The sequence below is a fragment of the Anarhichas minor genome, unplaced genomic scaffold, assembly GCF_050575085.1.
Source record: "Anarhichas minor isolate MPS153535 unplaced genomic scaffold, ASM5057508v1 ptg000095l, whole genome shotgun sequence".
Taxonomy (NCBI): Eukaryota; Metazoa; Chordata; class Actinopteri; order Perciformes; family Anarhichadidae; genus Anarhichas; species Anarhichas minor.
In genome coordinates this window covers 1,020,062-1,037,500 of record NW_027466541.1, presented here as the reverse complement: position 1 = coordinate 1,037,500, position 17,439 = coordinate 1,020,062, and the positions used below count along the sequence as shown (strand labels likewise).

Genomic DNA, 17,439 nt, shown 5'->3' with positions numbered 1-17,439 from the left:
GAGGAGGGACAGGAGGAGGAGGAGGGACGGGAGGAACAGGAGGAGGTGTTTGGATTCTGGGTCTCGGTTTCAACAGCGTGGACATGAGTCTGTGTGTGGTCCTGTACGTCTGCTCCTGCCTCTTCCTCATGCTGCTCTTCTTCTTCTTCAAAGTCCGGTCCAGGAGGTGGAAACTCAGACACTCCCGCCTCCACGTCTGACCGGGACCAGGACGGTCTGACCGGGACCAGGACGGTTTAACTCTAGTCTATGAAGGAAAATCAGTAGAGTAGTTTTTCTTTGTGACAGTAAGTGGGCGGAGCCAGTCTCCATCGTATCTCTACATCTGATTGGTTACAATCCTGGTCTTGGGATAGACCGGATATCACTGACACAGACGCTAGTTCTGATAGAGGTGGTTCTCAATCGGCCACTAAACACGACTCCACTACATCTCAGCATGTTCTACATTTGACAGGTTTTATAAACTTTTCAGACTGTAGAGGCTGATCAAATACACATGATGTTACCACTATTTGTATATTAACTGTTAAATCACTGACAAGTAGTTAGTCCAGGGGTCGGCAACCTTTTCTATCCAAAGAGACATTTTGTCCTATTTTCCACCAAATAAAATGTGTCTGGAGCCGCAAAAGCTATTTGATATCACAGCTTATAAAGTTGTATATATAGTTATATTATATATATATATACAAAAACTATAGTTTGTTGTATTTATGAAATTATAGAACAAGAATAAAGACAATTCTTGACATTTCATTGCAATTTTACCTGATATAACAATATCAAGCTCTTATGAAGAGGAGAGTTTGCTGCAGCAGCTGAGGAAACATCTCCAGCGTGACACTGTTCAGCACATGCTGTGTGCTTGTTGTGGAAGCAGACAGTAAGTCAGCATCGTTGGCAGTGAAAGCAAATGAAGACGTCCACGCAGAGTTAAACTCTCTATTTTCCTCCGTGACTTTTCTTTTTTTGGATTTATCCATTGATAGTTTACAGAGGGCGGGGGTCTGAACATCATGATCAGCCACCTGCAGGGAAAAGCTCTTGACAGGTGTAGAGGATTTAACTGCCTGTGGGAATAATTAACAAATAAGATTCTGTTCATTCTTGCTTATACATTATATTCTCTCTGAACACGTTTCTCTTTTTGAAGAACATCATGTGAGATAACTTCTTCGTTCAGCGCAATTTCCCTGCTCTTCTTTCTCTCTCCTCGTCTCAGCCCCGTGTGTCACGGTGTGTGTAAACCTCGCTCGAGTCAGGAAACTTGTCAGAATACTCATATTTGATTGGCTGAGCTGCATCACGTGATGTGATTTGCAACGCATTGGTCGGTGTGTTTCCTGCACCGCCGAACAAGTGCCGTAACGGCTGAATAAGAGGCGCCGGTTAAAGTATAAACTCGGTGCCCAATATGTATAATTCCGAATTATTTATCGGTTTTTAGTTCCTGGGTCCGGATCCGGTGCGCCAGTTGGGGACCCCTGATGTAGACTCAGGGAGCCGCAACAGAGAGGCTCGTGAGCCGCAGGTTGCCGACCCCTGGGCTAGTACTATTCAAATGTATTGTAAGTCTTGTACCGAACGTTACGTACATAGGTATGTACATTTAATACGTACATAGTTACAGCCTTAGAAACTGATAACTGTGGCGCCATCATGTGGTTATAAGGTGGTATTTCAGCTGCAGGACAACAGTGAAGGCCCAGGTATGAAATGCACAGCCCGCCACTGGTTAAATCACTGACAAGTAGTTAGTGGATGAAAAAGTATTCAGATCCTCACTGCAGTAAACGTACTAATATCATACTGATGAAACAATAACCCACTACCAGTAAAATACCTGCATTCAAAACCTTAGTCAATGTTATTATCAGCTAAATGTACTTTAAGTGCAGAAAGTAAAAGTACCCGTGCAGTCAAATGTACATTATTTGCCCCTGACCTGTAATCTGAAGATCTCCCCCGAGCGTCTGCGTCAGAGTGATATCCGGTTTATCCAGAGACCAGGATTGTAACCAATCAGATGTAGAGATACGATGGAGACTGGCTCCGCCCACTTACTGTCACAAAGAAAAACTACTCGCGAGCGAGCGGGTTTAAGCTTCGCGAGAGTGAATTCTGCTGGCGGAGTGACGTAACAGCGCTCGTCAAAGTAAAATACGTGCGCGGCTGTTTGATTTTCGTGCGCATGGATCTCATTTGCGCTCTCGGATTTTGACAGTGATTTGCCTTCATACTAGTCCTGCTCTGGTCTCACAGTCCACCAGAACCACTGATGTGCCATATTTTGGATTTTAGAAACCTGGTCTGGATTTGTTGTATTTATAGAATCAGTTTTGAACTCCTGGACCAGAACAGGTGACCAGGTGTATGTTGAAGGCGGACCAGTTCTTACACAGACTGGACCAGACTGGTTCTGCTGAGTTCACTTTGTGCCAAATGTTTAACCTGCTGACAGACTGTGTGTGTGTGTGTGTGTGTATGTGTATCGTTAAATTCAACTAAACATGAAATCACAGGTTTTACTAAGTGAAGTTTCATCTTTAACATATTTTATGATCCATTGAGTAAAGAGGGATGTGATGCAATGTTAAACTGTTAAACTGTTAAAATTATGTTTTTTAAACATAAAGTGAAATTTAAAAAATTTAAATATAAAACAGAAAAACCCAAAAGCTTAAATTAAAAACACTTTTCTTGTGAATCAAGTTTTAATTTTGAGCGTTTTTATTTATATTTTTAAGTTTTAATTCCATTTTGAAATTGATATTTTCATAAGAACTATTTATCACTTAAATATTAAATTTTCTTTAGTTTTTTTTATTAATTAAATAATGTATGAATTATTATTCATTTATTATTAATGAATATATCGTGATTATTATTTAGACGTGCAGGTTTATTGTCCTGATGTTTGATTCTGGAGCTGAAACCTCGATGTCTGTTTTTCTCTGCTGACGCCTGAACGCACCGTCCTCCTCCGTCTTTCTACTCTTCTGATTGGATGTTTTAATGAGATGTAAATAATCCGTCTGAATAAATCAAGTTTGCAGCTCACTGACTCAACTTTATTGCAGGTTGCTGGTTCAAAACCCCCCAAAAAACCAGACTGGAGCTTCAGGTCTGAAACCAGGTCTGCTGTGGTCCTCCAGCTTAGGAAAGGTAACAAGGACTTAGGACATAAAACAAGAACAAAACAAAATGCTGAACAATTCATTAATGTACAATTAAACAGCAACTATGTTATTGAACAGTTGCTTTACATGTTGCTGCCGCAAGGAATTGTGGGACGGCATTATCTCCTTTCCTTTGGTGAAGGATGCTCCAGTGTTTCCTATGTTTAAGGAGATGAGCTCTTATGTCTGAAATACTTCAGGGTCACGTGACTCTTTTCTTAAGAAGGTTCCTCACTGAGAGAAGAGAAGAAGTCCTCCATGAGTCCTCTTTGAATCCTCTAGATGTTTAAGGAAAGGTGCTTCAATGCTTCCTTTCCGCCTTTAGCATAGGAAACTGTTGTAGTTGTACTTTTTGTAATCCTTCGTTGTAGTTTCATTGGCAGACATCACAACGACGTAGTTTAGTGAAAGTGGAGTCGGATTCTCTGAACACCACGGTTGTCTTTTCCTAACTCCTCATGACCTTTCCTTCACATCTTTCCTTGACCTCATGACGTTTTCCATCGAGGTCCCCGCGGCCAGAGAACCATGAACTCAGACTTGGAGGCTTCCGATTACAAACCACCCGGTGCTGCTGAAGACCACGTTCTAGAGGAGCCAACAGAACCACCACATCTGCAAACAGCAGAGACCAAACTCTGAGTTCCTCAAACCGGACTCTCTCCTCCACCCCGGCTGGAAATCACAAACAATCAGAGACGAGAGACGACCCTGGAAACATGGAGAGTATCTGGACTCAGCTCTAACTCTGGTTTAACAAGGACCTGATGGATCGTAGTAAAGACCCGGTCCTAGTTCTTCTCCAAGTCCACAATCATATAGACTGGATGAGCAAACTCCCATGACCCCTCCAACAGACCTGGTCCACTGTTCCAGGACCAGGACACAATCCACATTGCTCCCCCTGGATCTGAGGTTCAACAATCAGTCGAAGCCTCCTTTCCAGAACCTTTCCTGGGGAGGCTGATCAGTGTGATACCCTGATAATTCAACACACTCTCTGATCCCCCTTTTTAAAAACAGTAACCACCACCCCAGTCCACCACTCCACAGGACCTGACCTCCATGAGACACTGAAGAGGTGTGTAGCTGCAGCTCTTCTGGCAAACTAATACCCATCTGCATACCCAGGGACAACCAATCCTGAAAGGCCTCCTTCAGCGTGACAGCCTCCTCCATCAGAAGGTTCTTTGCCAAAGATCTTATGATACGACGTCAAAGTCGATCATAGATCTTTGGCCTTGTGTGTTCTGGTACCAAGTCCACTTATGAACGGCTCAATGCTCCAACATGGTGTTTGTTGTGATCAATCCATGAGTAGCACAGAAGTCCAACAACAAAGAACCACTTGGGGTCAGATCAGGTTCCTCCCAATCACCTCCCTCCAGGAGACTCCAAGCAAGCTCGGTACTCTGAGCACAAACAACCTTCAGAGACTTACTCTAAAAGTCTCTCGGTCTCATAGAGACGACCCTCTCGTTCCTCGGGGTAAACTCCACCACAGCGGTTGCTCAACCGGGGGCTCGTGAGGATCCTCACACCGCCCGGTGTCGCTTACCCTGGGCATCTCTGGAAAAGGCTAGAGTCCACCCCCTCTAGGAGTTTGGTTCCAGAAGCTCCACCTCCCTCATCAGCTCCAGTTCCTTCCCCCGCCAGAGAGGTGCCGTTCCACAGAGCTAGTCTGTGATGCCGGGGGTCGGTACACCTATAGAAGAGAAAAAGAGAAGAAGAAAAAGAAAGAGAGAGAGAAAAAAAAAAAAGTACACCTATAGGTCCCTGCCTTTGGCTGCAGTCCGGCCCACTTTGCACTTGACCCCAATGCCTATGCCTGCGAGTGTCGGGCCCCACAGGGCGGTGACTTCATGTAGGCGGTGCCCGGCCGATCCCCATGTGTCAAGGCCCGGCCACCAGACGCTCGCCTGTGAGCTCCCCTCCCAGGTCTGGCTCCAGAAGGTGGTCTTGGTTTCACTTCTCTGGTTCTCTTTTCTGATGATTCATAAAGGGTCAGTGAATATCTCTTGGTCTGGACCCCCTGAGACCACTTTGGTTTGAGAGACTCTACCAAGAGCTATTGGCCTGATAAACCAGGTCTCAGGGTCCCTGAAGTCCTCCTCAGACCACAGTAACTTAAGGACTTAGACTGATCTTTGTATCAGGAATCAAACCAGTTAAAACATCTGATTGACTCACAAATTCTGCTTTCTGGAACCAGGGACCAGCTTCTCCCAGGTTCTGAGAGGTAACATTGACAATAATGATAATATGAATAAAGTTAATGATAATAATCAAAGGACATATTGAAACAAAGTTCTGAGTTCAGTTTATTGACTTCTAGATGATTCAATTAAATGATATTGATTCATCATCCTTTAATTATTTCATCCCTGACAGACAGACATGTTTTCTTCAGACCCTCCCAACTCATTTGCATAATGAGCTCTGGAGGTAATGAGAGCATTTACCTGTGATCAGGTGACTTGTTGAGACCAGGTGCAGGTGACGGAGGTCTGCAGACTGACAAGAAGTCCTGACATCACACACACACACACACACACACACAGCTGGCTGCTCTTCTACTGTACTGGTCCTTATTTAGCCTCAACCCCCCCCCCCCCCCCCCCCCCTCTCTCTCTCTTAATATTGGATGGGACTTTAAATACCCAAAACCTGTCTGTCTCTGAACAGACAATCATAGAGTCTGTCTGTCTCTCCTGTTAGAAACTATTCTCAACTGTATGTGATGATGGAAGCTGAGGCTGCAAAAAGCTGTGTGTGTGTGTGTGTGTGTGTGTGTGTGTGTGTGTGTGTGTGTGTGTGTCTCTCACTCAGCCTGGCACACAGTCGCAGTATGCACACTATGTACTCGGCATGCCAACTCAGCCTCGGCACTGCAATGCAGAGCTGTGCATTTGGCCAAGTCATGCCACACACACACATCTACACATACCTACACACACACCCACACACCCACATACACACCCACATAATATTAATATTCAACCTTGCAGTGTGTCTATAGCAGCAGATGATGCATGTCTCTCTCTCTCTCTCTCTCTCTCTCTCTCTCGTCCTCTGCAGGGCAGTTAGCCGCATTAGCTCGCTCTCTGTCCTCAGATGACTCCTCCTCTTCCTCCTCCTCCTCGGCTGTCTGCTGTGTCTCTACCCCCCCCCCCCCTGTGTCACACCAGACGATGCGTTGAGTGAGCGGAGGAGAAGAAGAAAACCTCTCCCAGCCGTCCTGCTGCATGGAGGAGAAGCTGAGGAGGAAGAGGAGCAGTGAGGAGGTGAAGACCTGTCTGTCTGTCTGACATCCATCCTCCTGTCTCTGTACTGTCTGTCTGTCTATGTCTGAAACTGTCTCTGTCTGTCTCTGTATCTACCTGTCTGTCCGACTGTCTGTCCGACTGTCTGCTGCACTGTAAACAACAATAATGCTGAACGGACCTGGACTTTACCGGACTGTACTGTACTGGACTCTACCGGACTTTACTGGACTTAACTGTACTGGACTCTACTGGACTCTACTGTTCTGGACTCTACTGGACTTTACTGTTCTGGACTCTACCGGACTTTACTGGACTTAACTGTACTGGACTCTACTGGACTTTACTTGATTTAACTGTACTGGACTCGACTGGACTTTACTTGACTTAACTGTACTGGACTCTAATGGACTTTACTGTACTGGACTCTACTGGACTTTACTGGACTCTACTGTTCTGGACTCTACTGGACTTAACTGTACTGGACTCTAATGGGCTCTACTGTTCTGGACTCTACTGGTCTTTACTGGTCTACTGCTGTACTGTACTAGATGATGATGTCTAATATATAGTGATAATACAGTGTGTGTGTGTGTGTGTGTGTATGTGTGTGTGTGGAAGACTTAACTACATTAAAGACAGTTTGACAGTTAACCCCAGTGGTTTAACTGTCAAACTGTCTGTCCCAGTTTAGAGTTGTTGTAGTGTTGAAGTGTTGTAGCATTGAAGCGTTGAAGCGTGTAGCGTTGAAGCGTTGAAGCGTGTAGCATTGTAGCGGTGTAGCGTTGAAGCGTTGTAGTGTTGAAGCGTTGTAGTGTTGAAGTGTTGTCGTGTTTAAGCGTTGTAGTGTTGAAGCGTTGTAGTGTTGTAGCGTTGTAGTGTTGAAGCGGTGTAGTGTTTAAGCGTTGTAGTGTTGAAGCGTTGTAGTGTTGAAGCATTGTAGTGTTGTAGCGTTGAAGTGTTGTAGTGTTGTAGTGTTTAAGCGTTGTAGTGTTGTAGCGTTGAAGCGTTGTAGTGTTGTAGTGTTGTAGCGTTGAAGTGAGCGTTGAAGCGTTGTAGCGTTGAAGTGTTGTAGCGTTCTATACAACCAGAGGAGTCGCCCCCTGATGGACAGTAGAGAGAATGCAGCTTTAACACACGAAGCTTTGACTTCACTTTAAAGAACCGGAGGTTGTCTTTTGAGTTTCCTCCGTGTTTGATGAGGTGCTTTATCATGTTACTTATATTTCCAGGTTTCCTCGGGGGGTACCAGTGCCGTTGCTACAAGTCTTCCGGTCCTTCGGAGTGAAAGCTGACTTTGTATTCTGGTCAGGAAGTCAACTCATTATCTAATTATTAATTCAAATAATGTAACGTATGTAACGTCAGAGCTCTTGAAAATGTCCATGATAGAAACATTAAGCTGCTCTGTAGGTGGTCTTGTGGACTTGTAGTCTTGTGGTCTGTGGTGGATTTAGTGTCAAGTTGTGAAGCAATCAGGACGGAGACTTTTGACTTTCAGTTTTCAGCTGGAGATAAAGAACCAGACGTCATGAGATAAAAGTGATCTAAAGGATGAAGTGAAGTGATGTCATGCTGACTCTGTTTGATGAGTCATACATGAGACTCCCTCCATGTTTGTTGAAGTGAAGGACGATCTGATGTTTTCATTCTGTCATTTGGCAGAATTTAAGCAGAATTCAGAAGATAATAATTCATTATTTACAGACAGAAACGAGAGAATGTTACAGATTCATACTGAAAACATGTCGAGTAATTTTTATTTAGTGCTAAAAAAATTATGGGATTTTTGTTGTTTTCTTTATATGGTGACTTAAAGTTATATATATATATACTGTATATGTATGTTCTAGGTGTCTCTGTGCTGAGCTGAGCTCCGTCTTGATGGTCTACAATCTCAACCTGTCCATCTCAACACCTGCGACCTGAGCACCTGCCCCCCCTCTGCCAGCCCTGACCAGCTCCTCCTTCGGACCCGTCCACCATGTCGGAGGGGCTGCTGCAGGTGGAGATTCCGGACTTCGGCAACAGCGTGCTGGGGAACCTGAACGAGCAGCGGTTGCTGGGTCACTACTGCGACGTGTCCGTCCTGGTTCAGGGTCAGGCCTTCAAGGCTCACCGGGCCGTCCTCGCCGCCTCCTCGCTGTACTTCAGAGACCTGTTCAGCTCGGCGGCAGACTCCTCGTCCTCGTCCCCCCCGGCGGTGTTCGAGCTGCCGTCCTCGGTGACGCCGACGTGCTTCCAGCAGATCCTGTCGTTCTGCTACACGGGGCGCCTCAGCATGGCCGCCAGCGAGCAGCTGGTCCTCATGTACACCGCCGGGTACCTGCAGATCCAGAACATCGTGGAGCGGGGCATGGAGCTCATGATGATGAAGGCCTCCTCATCCTCCTCGCCTCTCTGCTGTGACTCACAGGTGGAGTTTGGCCACACCCACAGAGACCTGTACCCAGACCGAGACACATGTAGACTACATATAGACTACAATCCAGGTAGACTACATGTAGACCACAATCCAGGTAGACTACATATGGACTACAATCCAGGTAGACTACATAGGCCACAATCCAGGTAGACCACATATAGACCACAATCCAGGTAGACCACATATAGACCACAATCCAGGTAGACCACATATAGACTACATATAGAACATAATCCAGGTAGATCATATAGGCCACAATCCAGGTAGACCACATATAGACACAATCCAGGTAGACTACATATGGACTACAATCCAGGTAGACTACATAGGCCATAATCCAGGTAGACCACATATAGACCACAATCCAGGTAGACCACATATAGACTACATATAGCCCACAATCCAGGTAGACTACATATGGACTACAATCCAGGTAGACTACATATAGACTACATATAGACCACAATCCAGGTAGACCACATATAGACCACAATCCAGGTAGACCACATATAGACTACATATCGAACATAATCCAGGTAGATCATATAGGCCACAATCCAGGTAGACCACATATAGACACAATCCAGGTAGACTACATATGGACTACATATAGACCACAATCCAGTTAGACCACATATAGACCACAATCCAGGTAGACCACATATAGACTACAATCCAGGTAGACCACATATAGACTACATATAGACCACAATCCAGGTAGACCACATATAGACACAATCCAGGTAGACTACATATGGACTACAATCCAGGTAGACCACATACAGAACACAATCCAGGTAGACAACATATAGACCACAATCCAGGTTGACTAAATATAGACCACAATCCAGGTAGACCACATATAGACTACATATATACCACAATCCAGGTAGACTAAATATAGACCACAACCCAGGTAGACCACATATAGACTGCATATAGACCACAATCCAGGTAGACTACATATAGACCACAATCCAGGTAGACTAAATATAGACCACAACCCAGGTAGACCACATATAGACTACATATAGACCACATATAGACCACAATCCAGGTAGACCACAAATATACCACAATCCAGGTAGACCACAACCCAGGTAGACCACATATAGACTAAATATAGACCACAATCCAGGTAGACTAAATATAGACCACAATCCAGGTAGACCACAACCCAGGTAGACCACATATAGACCACAATCCAGGTAGACTAAATATAGACCACCATCCAGGTAGACCACATATAAACTACATATAGACCACAATCCAGGTAGACCACAAATATACCACAATCCAGATAGACCACAACCCAGGTAGACCACATATAAACTACATATAGACTACAATCCAGGTAGACCGCATAGGCCTCAATCCAAGTAGATCACATATAGGCCACAATCCAGGTAGATCACATATAGACCACAATCCAGGTAGACTACATAGACCACATTCCAGGTAGACTACATAGACCACAATCCAGGTAGACCACATATCAACTATATGGATAAATATTTAATTCTGCTTAATTAAAGGAACAAGAACGTTGAATCGATTGAAGACCTCCAGGTTTTAAGGCTCCTCCCCCTCAGACTCAGCAGCATCTAGTGGACATTAGAGGAACTGCAGCTCAATGCACTTTAAAACTGAGGCTGCTGATTGGTCGAAACTTTCTCTGACCACACCCCAACTACAGATGTCTGGTGTTTTGATTCCTCGCGAAGTGCCAGTCATCTTTATGAGCTGTTTACTTTTTTTACTTTATGTCAACACATTGATGTATTACAGACGACCTCAGCAGACGAGCTCGGGGGCTTTGACGCCCCGATGGTCGAGCAGCACGGCGACCCCCACCTGCAGGAGTCCAGTCCGGACCAGCCGGTCCTGAGCCCAGAGGAGCTGCTGCTGGCCGTCAGCAGGATCAAACAGGAGAGAGCCGACACTCCTCCTGCTGAGGAGAACGGAGGAGGAGCCAGAGGAGGAGGAGCCAGAAGAGTAGGAGGAGGAGAGGAGGCCAGGTGGGTAGAAATATACACAGAACCGTACAGAACTGTAGAGAACTGTACAGAACCATACAGCACTGTACAGAACCATACAGAACCGTAAATCACCATACATGCACCGTACAGAACCGTCCATGCTCCCTACATGTTCTTTACATGCGCCTTGCTTTTGGTATGATTGTCTCCTCCTGGTCTGTCTTTGTTGGTCTATCTTGTCCCTGTTGTTCTATCTTGTCCCTGTCGTACTGTCTTGTCCCTGTCGTCGTGTCTTGCCCCTGTCGTCGTGTCTTGCCCCTGTCGTCGTGTCTTGTCCCTGTCGTCGTGTCTTGTCCCTGTCGTCGTGTCTTGTCCCTGTCGTCGTATCTTGTCCCTGTCGTGTCTTGTCCCTGTCGTCGTGTCTTGTCCCTATCGTCGTGTCTTGTCCCTGTCGGTCTATCTTGTCCCTGTCGGTCTATCTTGTCCTTGTTGGTCTATCTTGTCCCTGTTGTTCTGTCTTCAGAATGGACGTTTCTGGGGACCTCCAGGCCACCAGGAGCAGTGCTCTGTGTTACCTAGGTGCAGGTGGAGGTCTGGTTCCGGGGCTGCAGTCCTACTTGCTGGCGAATGGGGGGCGCTCCAGTCCAGGAGGCTCTAGCCTCCCCACGGACTCCCCTCCCTCTCACCCCCCCACAGAGGAGGAGCTAGAGGAGGATTACTACGGGAACACCGTCCAGTCTGGACTCTACCAACACATCTACGGACATCCCGGAAACCCCTACAGTAAGTTACATGATGGTACGATCCCATCTATTTTTGCTCCTGTCCAATAAGAAGGAACTACATTTATAAACACCCCTTCTCTCCGTTTCTCATTGGTCCAGTCCAAGAGAAGATAGAGATGCTGTCCCTCCCATTGGCTAACGAGCGTCGGCCCTGCGTGCTGGTTGGTCGGGACAACATGGCGCTCCCGGCCAGTCTGATCAGTCAGATCGGGTATCGCTGCCACCCGTCGCTCTACACTGAGGGAGACCCGGGAGAAAAGGTGGAGCTGGTGGCAGGTAGGACATCAGAACACCTGTCCAGCTGTAGATGTAGAGCGTTACATTTTAAAAGTGAAAATAGACTGATGTCAGTGTGTGTGTGTGTGTGTGTAGGTTCAGGTGTGTTCATGACGCGAGGTCAGCTGATGAACTGTCACCTGTGTGCTGGAGTCAAACACAAGGTTCTGCTCAGGAGACTGCTGGCTACGTTCTTCGACAGGTGAGCTAAAAACTTGTAAACGCTGTTTTCATCTCGATGAGTTAAGAGAGAGTGATCCTGGATGTGGTTAGCCTAGCTTAGCATAAAGACTGGGAGCAGGGGTAAACTGCTAGCTCAGGAATCGCATGGAGGTCCGCCCAGTACCCTGGTCGCGCGGAGGTCCGCCCAGTACCCTGGTCGCATGGACGTCAACTCAGGATCCTGGTCACGCCGAGGTCCACCCAGTATCCTGGTCGCGCCGAGGTCCACCCAGTATCCTGGTCCCATGGAAGTCCACCCATGACCCTGGTCCTAGTTTAGAGACCGGTAGAGCAAGTTACTGTTGGATAGATCAGCATGTTATGGGCAGTGACTCATATTACCTCCACCAACATAGAGAACTTTTTTCAAAATGAAGACCGGGTCCCTCGGGGGATCTTGTGGGGGGTGCTGCGGGAGTATGGGGTGCCGGACCCGTTACAACGGGCGATCCGGTCTCTGTACGACTGCAGTAGGAGCTGTGTCCGCATTCTCGGCAATAAGTCAGACACGTTCCCGGTGGGTGTTGGCCTCCGCCAGGGCTGCCCTTTGTCACCGGTCCTGTTCGTGATTTTCATGGACAGGATATCTAGGCGCAGCCTGGGGGCGGAGAACGTCAGTTTCGGGGGTCTCGGGATCGCCTCTCTGCTATTTGCAGATGATGTGGTCCTGTTAGCCTCCTCGGATCGTGACCTCCAGCATTCACTGGGACGGTTTGCAGCCGAGTGTGAAGCGGCGGGGATGAGAGTTAGCACCTCCAAATCTGAGGCCATGGTGCTCTGCCGGAAACCGGTGGATTGCTCCCTCCAGGTGGGGACGGAGTGCCTACCTCAAGCGAAGGAGTTCAAGTATCTCGGGGTCTTGTTCACGAGTGAGGATAAGATGGAGCGGGAGATCGACAGACGGATCGGTGCAGCTGCAGCAGTAAAGCAGGCGCTGCACCGGACCGTCTTGGGGAAGAGGGAGCTGAGCCGGAAGGCAAAGCTCTCAATTTACCACTCGGTCTACGTTCCTACCCTCACCTATGGTCACGAACTCTGGGTCGTGACCGAAAGGACAAGGTCGCGGCTACAAGCGGCCGAAATGAGTTTCCTCCGTAGGGTGGCCGGGCTCAGCCTTAGAGATAGGGTAAGGAGCTCGGTCATCAGGAGGGAGCTTGGAGTCGAGCCGCTACTCCTTCGCGTCGAAAGGAGTCAGCTGAGGTGGTTCGGGCATCTAATTAGGATGCCTCCTGGACGCCTCCCACTGGAGGTTTTCCAGGCACGTCTAACTGGGAAGAGACCCCGGGGAAGACCCAGAACACGCTGGAGAGATTACATCTCCCAGCTGGCCTGGGAACGCCTCGGGATCCCCCAGAATGAGCTGGAACATGTTGCCGGTGAGAGGGAGGTCTGGGTCGGCCTGCTTGCCCTGCTGCCACCGCGACCCGACCCCGGATAAGCGGTGGAAAATGGATGGATGGAAGATTCATAATCAATCGTTTCCCGCACGCAGATAGTCTGAGGTCATCAGACGTCATGTGACATCAGGCTGTGTGAAATATTCCAGAACATTCTGACAGTCAGCAGCGTCCTTTACATCCTGCTGCTGTTTTACATAACTGCTCTGTGAGGGAGGGGGGATCTAAAGCTCAGTATAGGTGCTGATTAGGTTGTTATGGTTTCCATAGAAACACTCTGGCCAATAGCTGTGGGACAGGGATCCGCTCCTCCACCAATGATCCGAGCAGAAAACCTCTGGACAACCGGGTGTTAAACACTGTCAAACGTAAGACATATACACACACACACACACACACACAGACCGTCTGACTCATGGATTTATGTCTTTTTACTGTATTTTGGAACTATTGAGAGATTTCACCACTCCTCCTCCTCCTCTTCTTCCTCTTCCTCTTCTTCCTCCTCCTCCTCCTCCTCCTCCTCAGTCTACTGTCAGAACTTTGCTCCTAACTTTAAGGAGAGTGAGATGAACGTCATTGCGGCCGACATGTGCACCAACGCCCGAAGAGTCCGCAAACGTTGGCTCCCCAAGATCCAGTCTCTCCTCCCCGACAGCCTCCCCACCTCCTCCCACCCCCGCAAGGCTAAGAGGGGAGGAGGAGGAGGAGGAGAAGCGGTGGTGCAGCCCAGCAGCAGCCCCTTCGAACTGGACCTGCGGCAGCTCAGCGCCTCCTACCTCGGCCTGGAGGCGCCGCTGTACCGGGAGAGTGAGGCGGCGGGGGAGAGAGAGAAGGAGGCCCCCCTGGCCACCCCCGCCCTCCTGCCTCACCTGCAGTTCGCCGGGTCTCGTGTGGGAGGAGGTGGAACAGGTGGGGGGGGTCAGGTGGAGGAGGTGCTGATGGGCGGCGAGGCAGACGGAGGAGGGAGGCTACAGACTGAACCTCCAGACCTCCCCCTCTCTTCCTCTTCCTCCTCCTCCCACCCCTCCCCTCAGCCTGCAGAGCCCGCCCCTCCTCACAGGGTATTGGCCGACACAGAAGAGAGGGGGGCGGAGCCTCTGGAAGACAGCCAATAAGCTTTCTATAGTGTCTGCCTACCTGTATGTAAATAACACAATAGCTACCTGTCCCCCACCTGTCTGTCTGTTACTACTTGAGACAGACAGTCCTCCTGTCTATCTGTCTGTCTCTACCTGTCCCCCACCTGTCTGTCCGTAACTACCTGAGACAGACAGTCCTCCTGTCTGTCTGTTCCCCTACCTCACTACCTGTCCACCTGTCTACCTCTCTGCCACCCGTTTGTCTTCCTTTTTGTCTGACCTACCTCTGTCTGTCTGTCTGTCTGTCTGTCTGTCTGTCCTCATGTCTGTCTGTCTGCTTGAGTCTACTGCATGTTAACAGCCTCCTGCAGTCCAGCACACAGAACCATAGCAACAGGATGATGATGATGATGAAGAAGATATTCACTCTGATAAAGACAATAAAGCTTCTTGATAATCAGACTGATGTTTCTGTGTTTTCTGTTTGATCTGAAGAGAAACATTTCAAAGTGTGTGAGACAGGGAGGGCGAGATACGTTTAAAATGACCAAGTCAGAATGATCTACCTACATTAAAAATGCTAAATATCTATATATACATACACTGAGTATACTTTATATTTACAATATATGTTGGCGTACCTTGCATAACTGCTGAACCCTTATGGCACAATCCAATTCCGTACATTTCTGGTCATTACCTTCTGATGACTTGCACTGAATGGAACCAACAGGCCTGCAGTCCGGACAGTAGCCAGCTTCAAGCAGACTTCTAAATGATCATCGGTCATGGTGGAACGGTGTTTGGACTTAATATTCTTCACATAAATAAGTAGAGCCGAATAATGCAGTGAAGAATGTAGCGCATCTCCTCATGGTTGGGTATCTTCCTCCTGTCCATAAGCCCTGGACTTCAGCTGAACGTCAGCCTGTAGTGTCAGAATCTCATCCTCCACTGCAGACGAGTTCAGGTGAAACAGTGTTGGCATTTTTGATGCAAGTGAATCAACCTTGAGTAAAGCAAAGTCTTGAAAGCGTTTGTCAAACTCTGACAGACACTTGTCAGTCTGCTCTGTGTAGCACACTGTCAAGTTGCGAACACGCCTTCCGTCTCCAGCTCTGACGCGAGGTTTTGCAAGTTCCCCAAATCATGGCGCTGCAGCTTTGAGGACAGATGTTGCATTTTTCGTTTGAAAGCATTAACTGAGCTGATCCTATTGACCACGGTTTTTGCTCTAAATTAAGTCAGATCGGTTAAAAATGCCAAGTCTAGCAGCCACTGATCGTCATTTAGTTGGTTGTATTCTGCATATTTAACGACAAGGAGTAACTCCCTTATCTCTGGACACTAAGCCATCCCTTGGCTGGGACGTGTCACATGTCGAAGTGCCCCTGAGCAAGACACTGAACCCCTAACGGTCCCCGGGCGCCTGTCATTGGCAGCCCACTGCTCCCTATATACAGGGATGGGTCAAATGCAGAGACAAATTTCCCCCTTAACGGGATCAATATAGTGTAATGAATTAAATCAAATAAAAAAACATCAGTGTGTAGCAAGAACTCAGAGTGATCACAGTCAGCCTTCCCCAGATGTGCACGGAACAGCCGTGGCTAACTAATTAGCTCAGTGGTTCCCAAAGTGGGGGTCGCGACCCCTAGGGGGGGCGCGGTGGTACTACAGGGGGGTCGCGGCTTCATCACCAACCCACACACACAGACGCACACATACACCGGTAAAACAATATAAAATAACCGACGTGACATGCACTGTGTTCCAACCACGCCACCAGAGCGGCTCATGTCACAGACCGACTGTGGCAAAACCAGCGAGAGCGAGAGCGAGCGCGTGCCCGAGCGAGAGAGCGCGAACGAGCGAGGGAGAGAGAGAGTGAGGGAGCGCGAACGAGAGAGAGACACACAGCGACACAGAGCGAGAAAGATACGGAGCGACAGAGAAAGATAAAGATAAGAGAAGGAAGTATGTACAAAGATGGACAGATTTGTGACTGGTCTAAAGCGCAAATCCGATGGAACTTCTGTTACAGCCGCAACAGGCGACGCGACCACCTCGACAACGCCTCAAACTAAGGTAAAGGCAAGGAAATATAGCGAGGCATATCTGTCTCTGGGCTTCACAAGCACTATTGTCGGTCAGGATGAGAGACCCCAGTGTGTTTTGTGTCTTAAAATACTGGCGGCAGAGAGCATGAAGCCCACTAAATTAAAAAGACACCTGAAAACCCACCACCCCGAACATATTAACAAGCACCTTGAGTTTTTCCAAAAACAATTGGAAAACTGTCATGCCCAGCAGAGTCACTTTGAAAAAGCTGCATCTGTCCCCGTTAAAGCACAACTCGCTTCCTACAAAGTAGCCTACAGAGTTGCCCAATGCAAAAAGGCTCACACAATAGCGGAGGAGTTAATACTACCTGCAGCCATTGACATGGTTTCAACAGTTATTGATGAAGCAACTGCCAATAAACTGAAAACTATTCCATTGTCAAACAACACTATTTCAAGGCGTATCGGTGACCTCTCTGCAGACATGGAAGAGCAGCTTATTGAAAAGATGAAAGATGGTCGTTTTGCTCTGCAGATGGATGAGGCAACGGACAGCAGTAAAGACAGTTTGTTAATAGCATATGTCAGGTATATTGATGCGGAAGAAATAAAGGAGGATTTGCTTTTCTGCAAATATGTACCAAACAGGGCCACTGCAGAAGAACGTTTTAAAATAATTGATGCCTATTTGAAAGAGGCAGATCTGAAGTGGGAGAACTGCGTGGGAGTCTGCACAGACGGGGCTCAGGCGATGGCTGGGAAACG

General features: G+C 47.7%; 2 protein-coding genes and 1 long non-coding RNA gene across 6 annotated transcripts in view; 2 read left to right on the top strand and 1 right to left on the bottom strand.

The window, feature by feature from the left end:
* The window catches only part of qsox2 (quiescin Q6 sulfhydryl oxidase 2), a 19,166-nt gene extending 16,105 nt beyond the window's left edge, over nt 1-3,061 (top strand). For all 3 annotated transcript variants that reach the window (XM_076082471.1, XM_076082472.1, XM_076082473.1), the window contains one exon: nt 1-3,061. This exon is cut by the window's left edge and continues 342 nt beyond it. In XM_076082471.1, the coding sequence (XP_075938586.1) occupies nt 1-200 (200 nt within the window). In that variant the 3' untranslated portion in view covers nt 201-3,061.
* The window catches only part of LOC142939228 (uncharacterized), a 15,943-nt gene extending 10,167 nt beyond the window's left edge, over nt 1-5,776 (bottom strand). For both annotated transcript variants that reach the window (XR_012949938.1, XR_012949939.1), the window contains exons 1-2: nt 5,645-5,776; nt 5,373-5,414 (exon numbers count right to left, since the gene is read on the bottom strand). This is a non-coding gene — a long non-coding RNA (uncharacterized LOC142939228). The remainder of the gene's footprint in view (nt 1-5,372; nt 5,415-5,644) is intronic.
* A 555-nt stretch (nt 5,777-6,331) lies between these two features.
* On the top strand, nt 6,332-15,051 carry LOC142939227 (nucleus accumbens-associated protein 2-like). The gene is made up of 8 exons (XM_076082476.1): nt 6,332-6,466; nt 8,299-8,861; nt 10,659-10,888; nt 11,373-11,632; nt 11,734-11,910; nt 12,007-12,112; nt 13,800-13,897; nt 14,058-15,051. Exons 2-8 carry the CDS (start codon nt 8,430-8,432, stop codon nt 14,645-14,647), a joined length of 1,893 nt encoding a protein of 630 aa, XP_075938591.1. The 5' UTR covers nt 6,332-6,466; nt 8,299-8,429; the 3' UTR covers nt 14,648-15,051.
* Nucleotides 15,052-17,439: the final 2,388 nt, after the last annotated feature.

What these genes read in the sequence shown, in the direction of transcription:
- LOC142939227 (XM_076082476.1), top strand. Translation starts at nt 8,430, where the DNA reads ATGTCGGAGGGGCTGCTGCAGGTGGAGATTCCGGACTTCGGCAACAGC. An exon ending in CTCTCTGCTGTGACTCACAG is followed by an intron (nt 8,862 to 10,658) that starts GTGGAGTTTGGC and finishes GATGTATTACAG; the next exon opens with ACGACCTCAGCAGACGAGCT. An exon ending in GGAGGAGGAGAGGAGGCCAG is followed by an intron (nt 10,889 to 11,372) that starts GTGGGTAGAAAT and finishes TTCTGTCTTCAG; the next exon opens with AATGGACGTTTCTGGGGACC.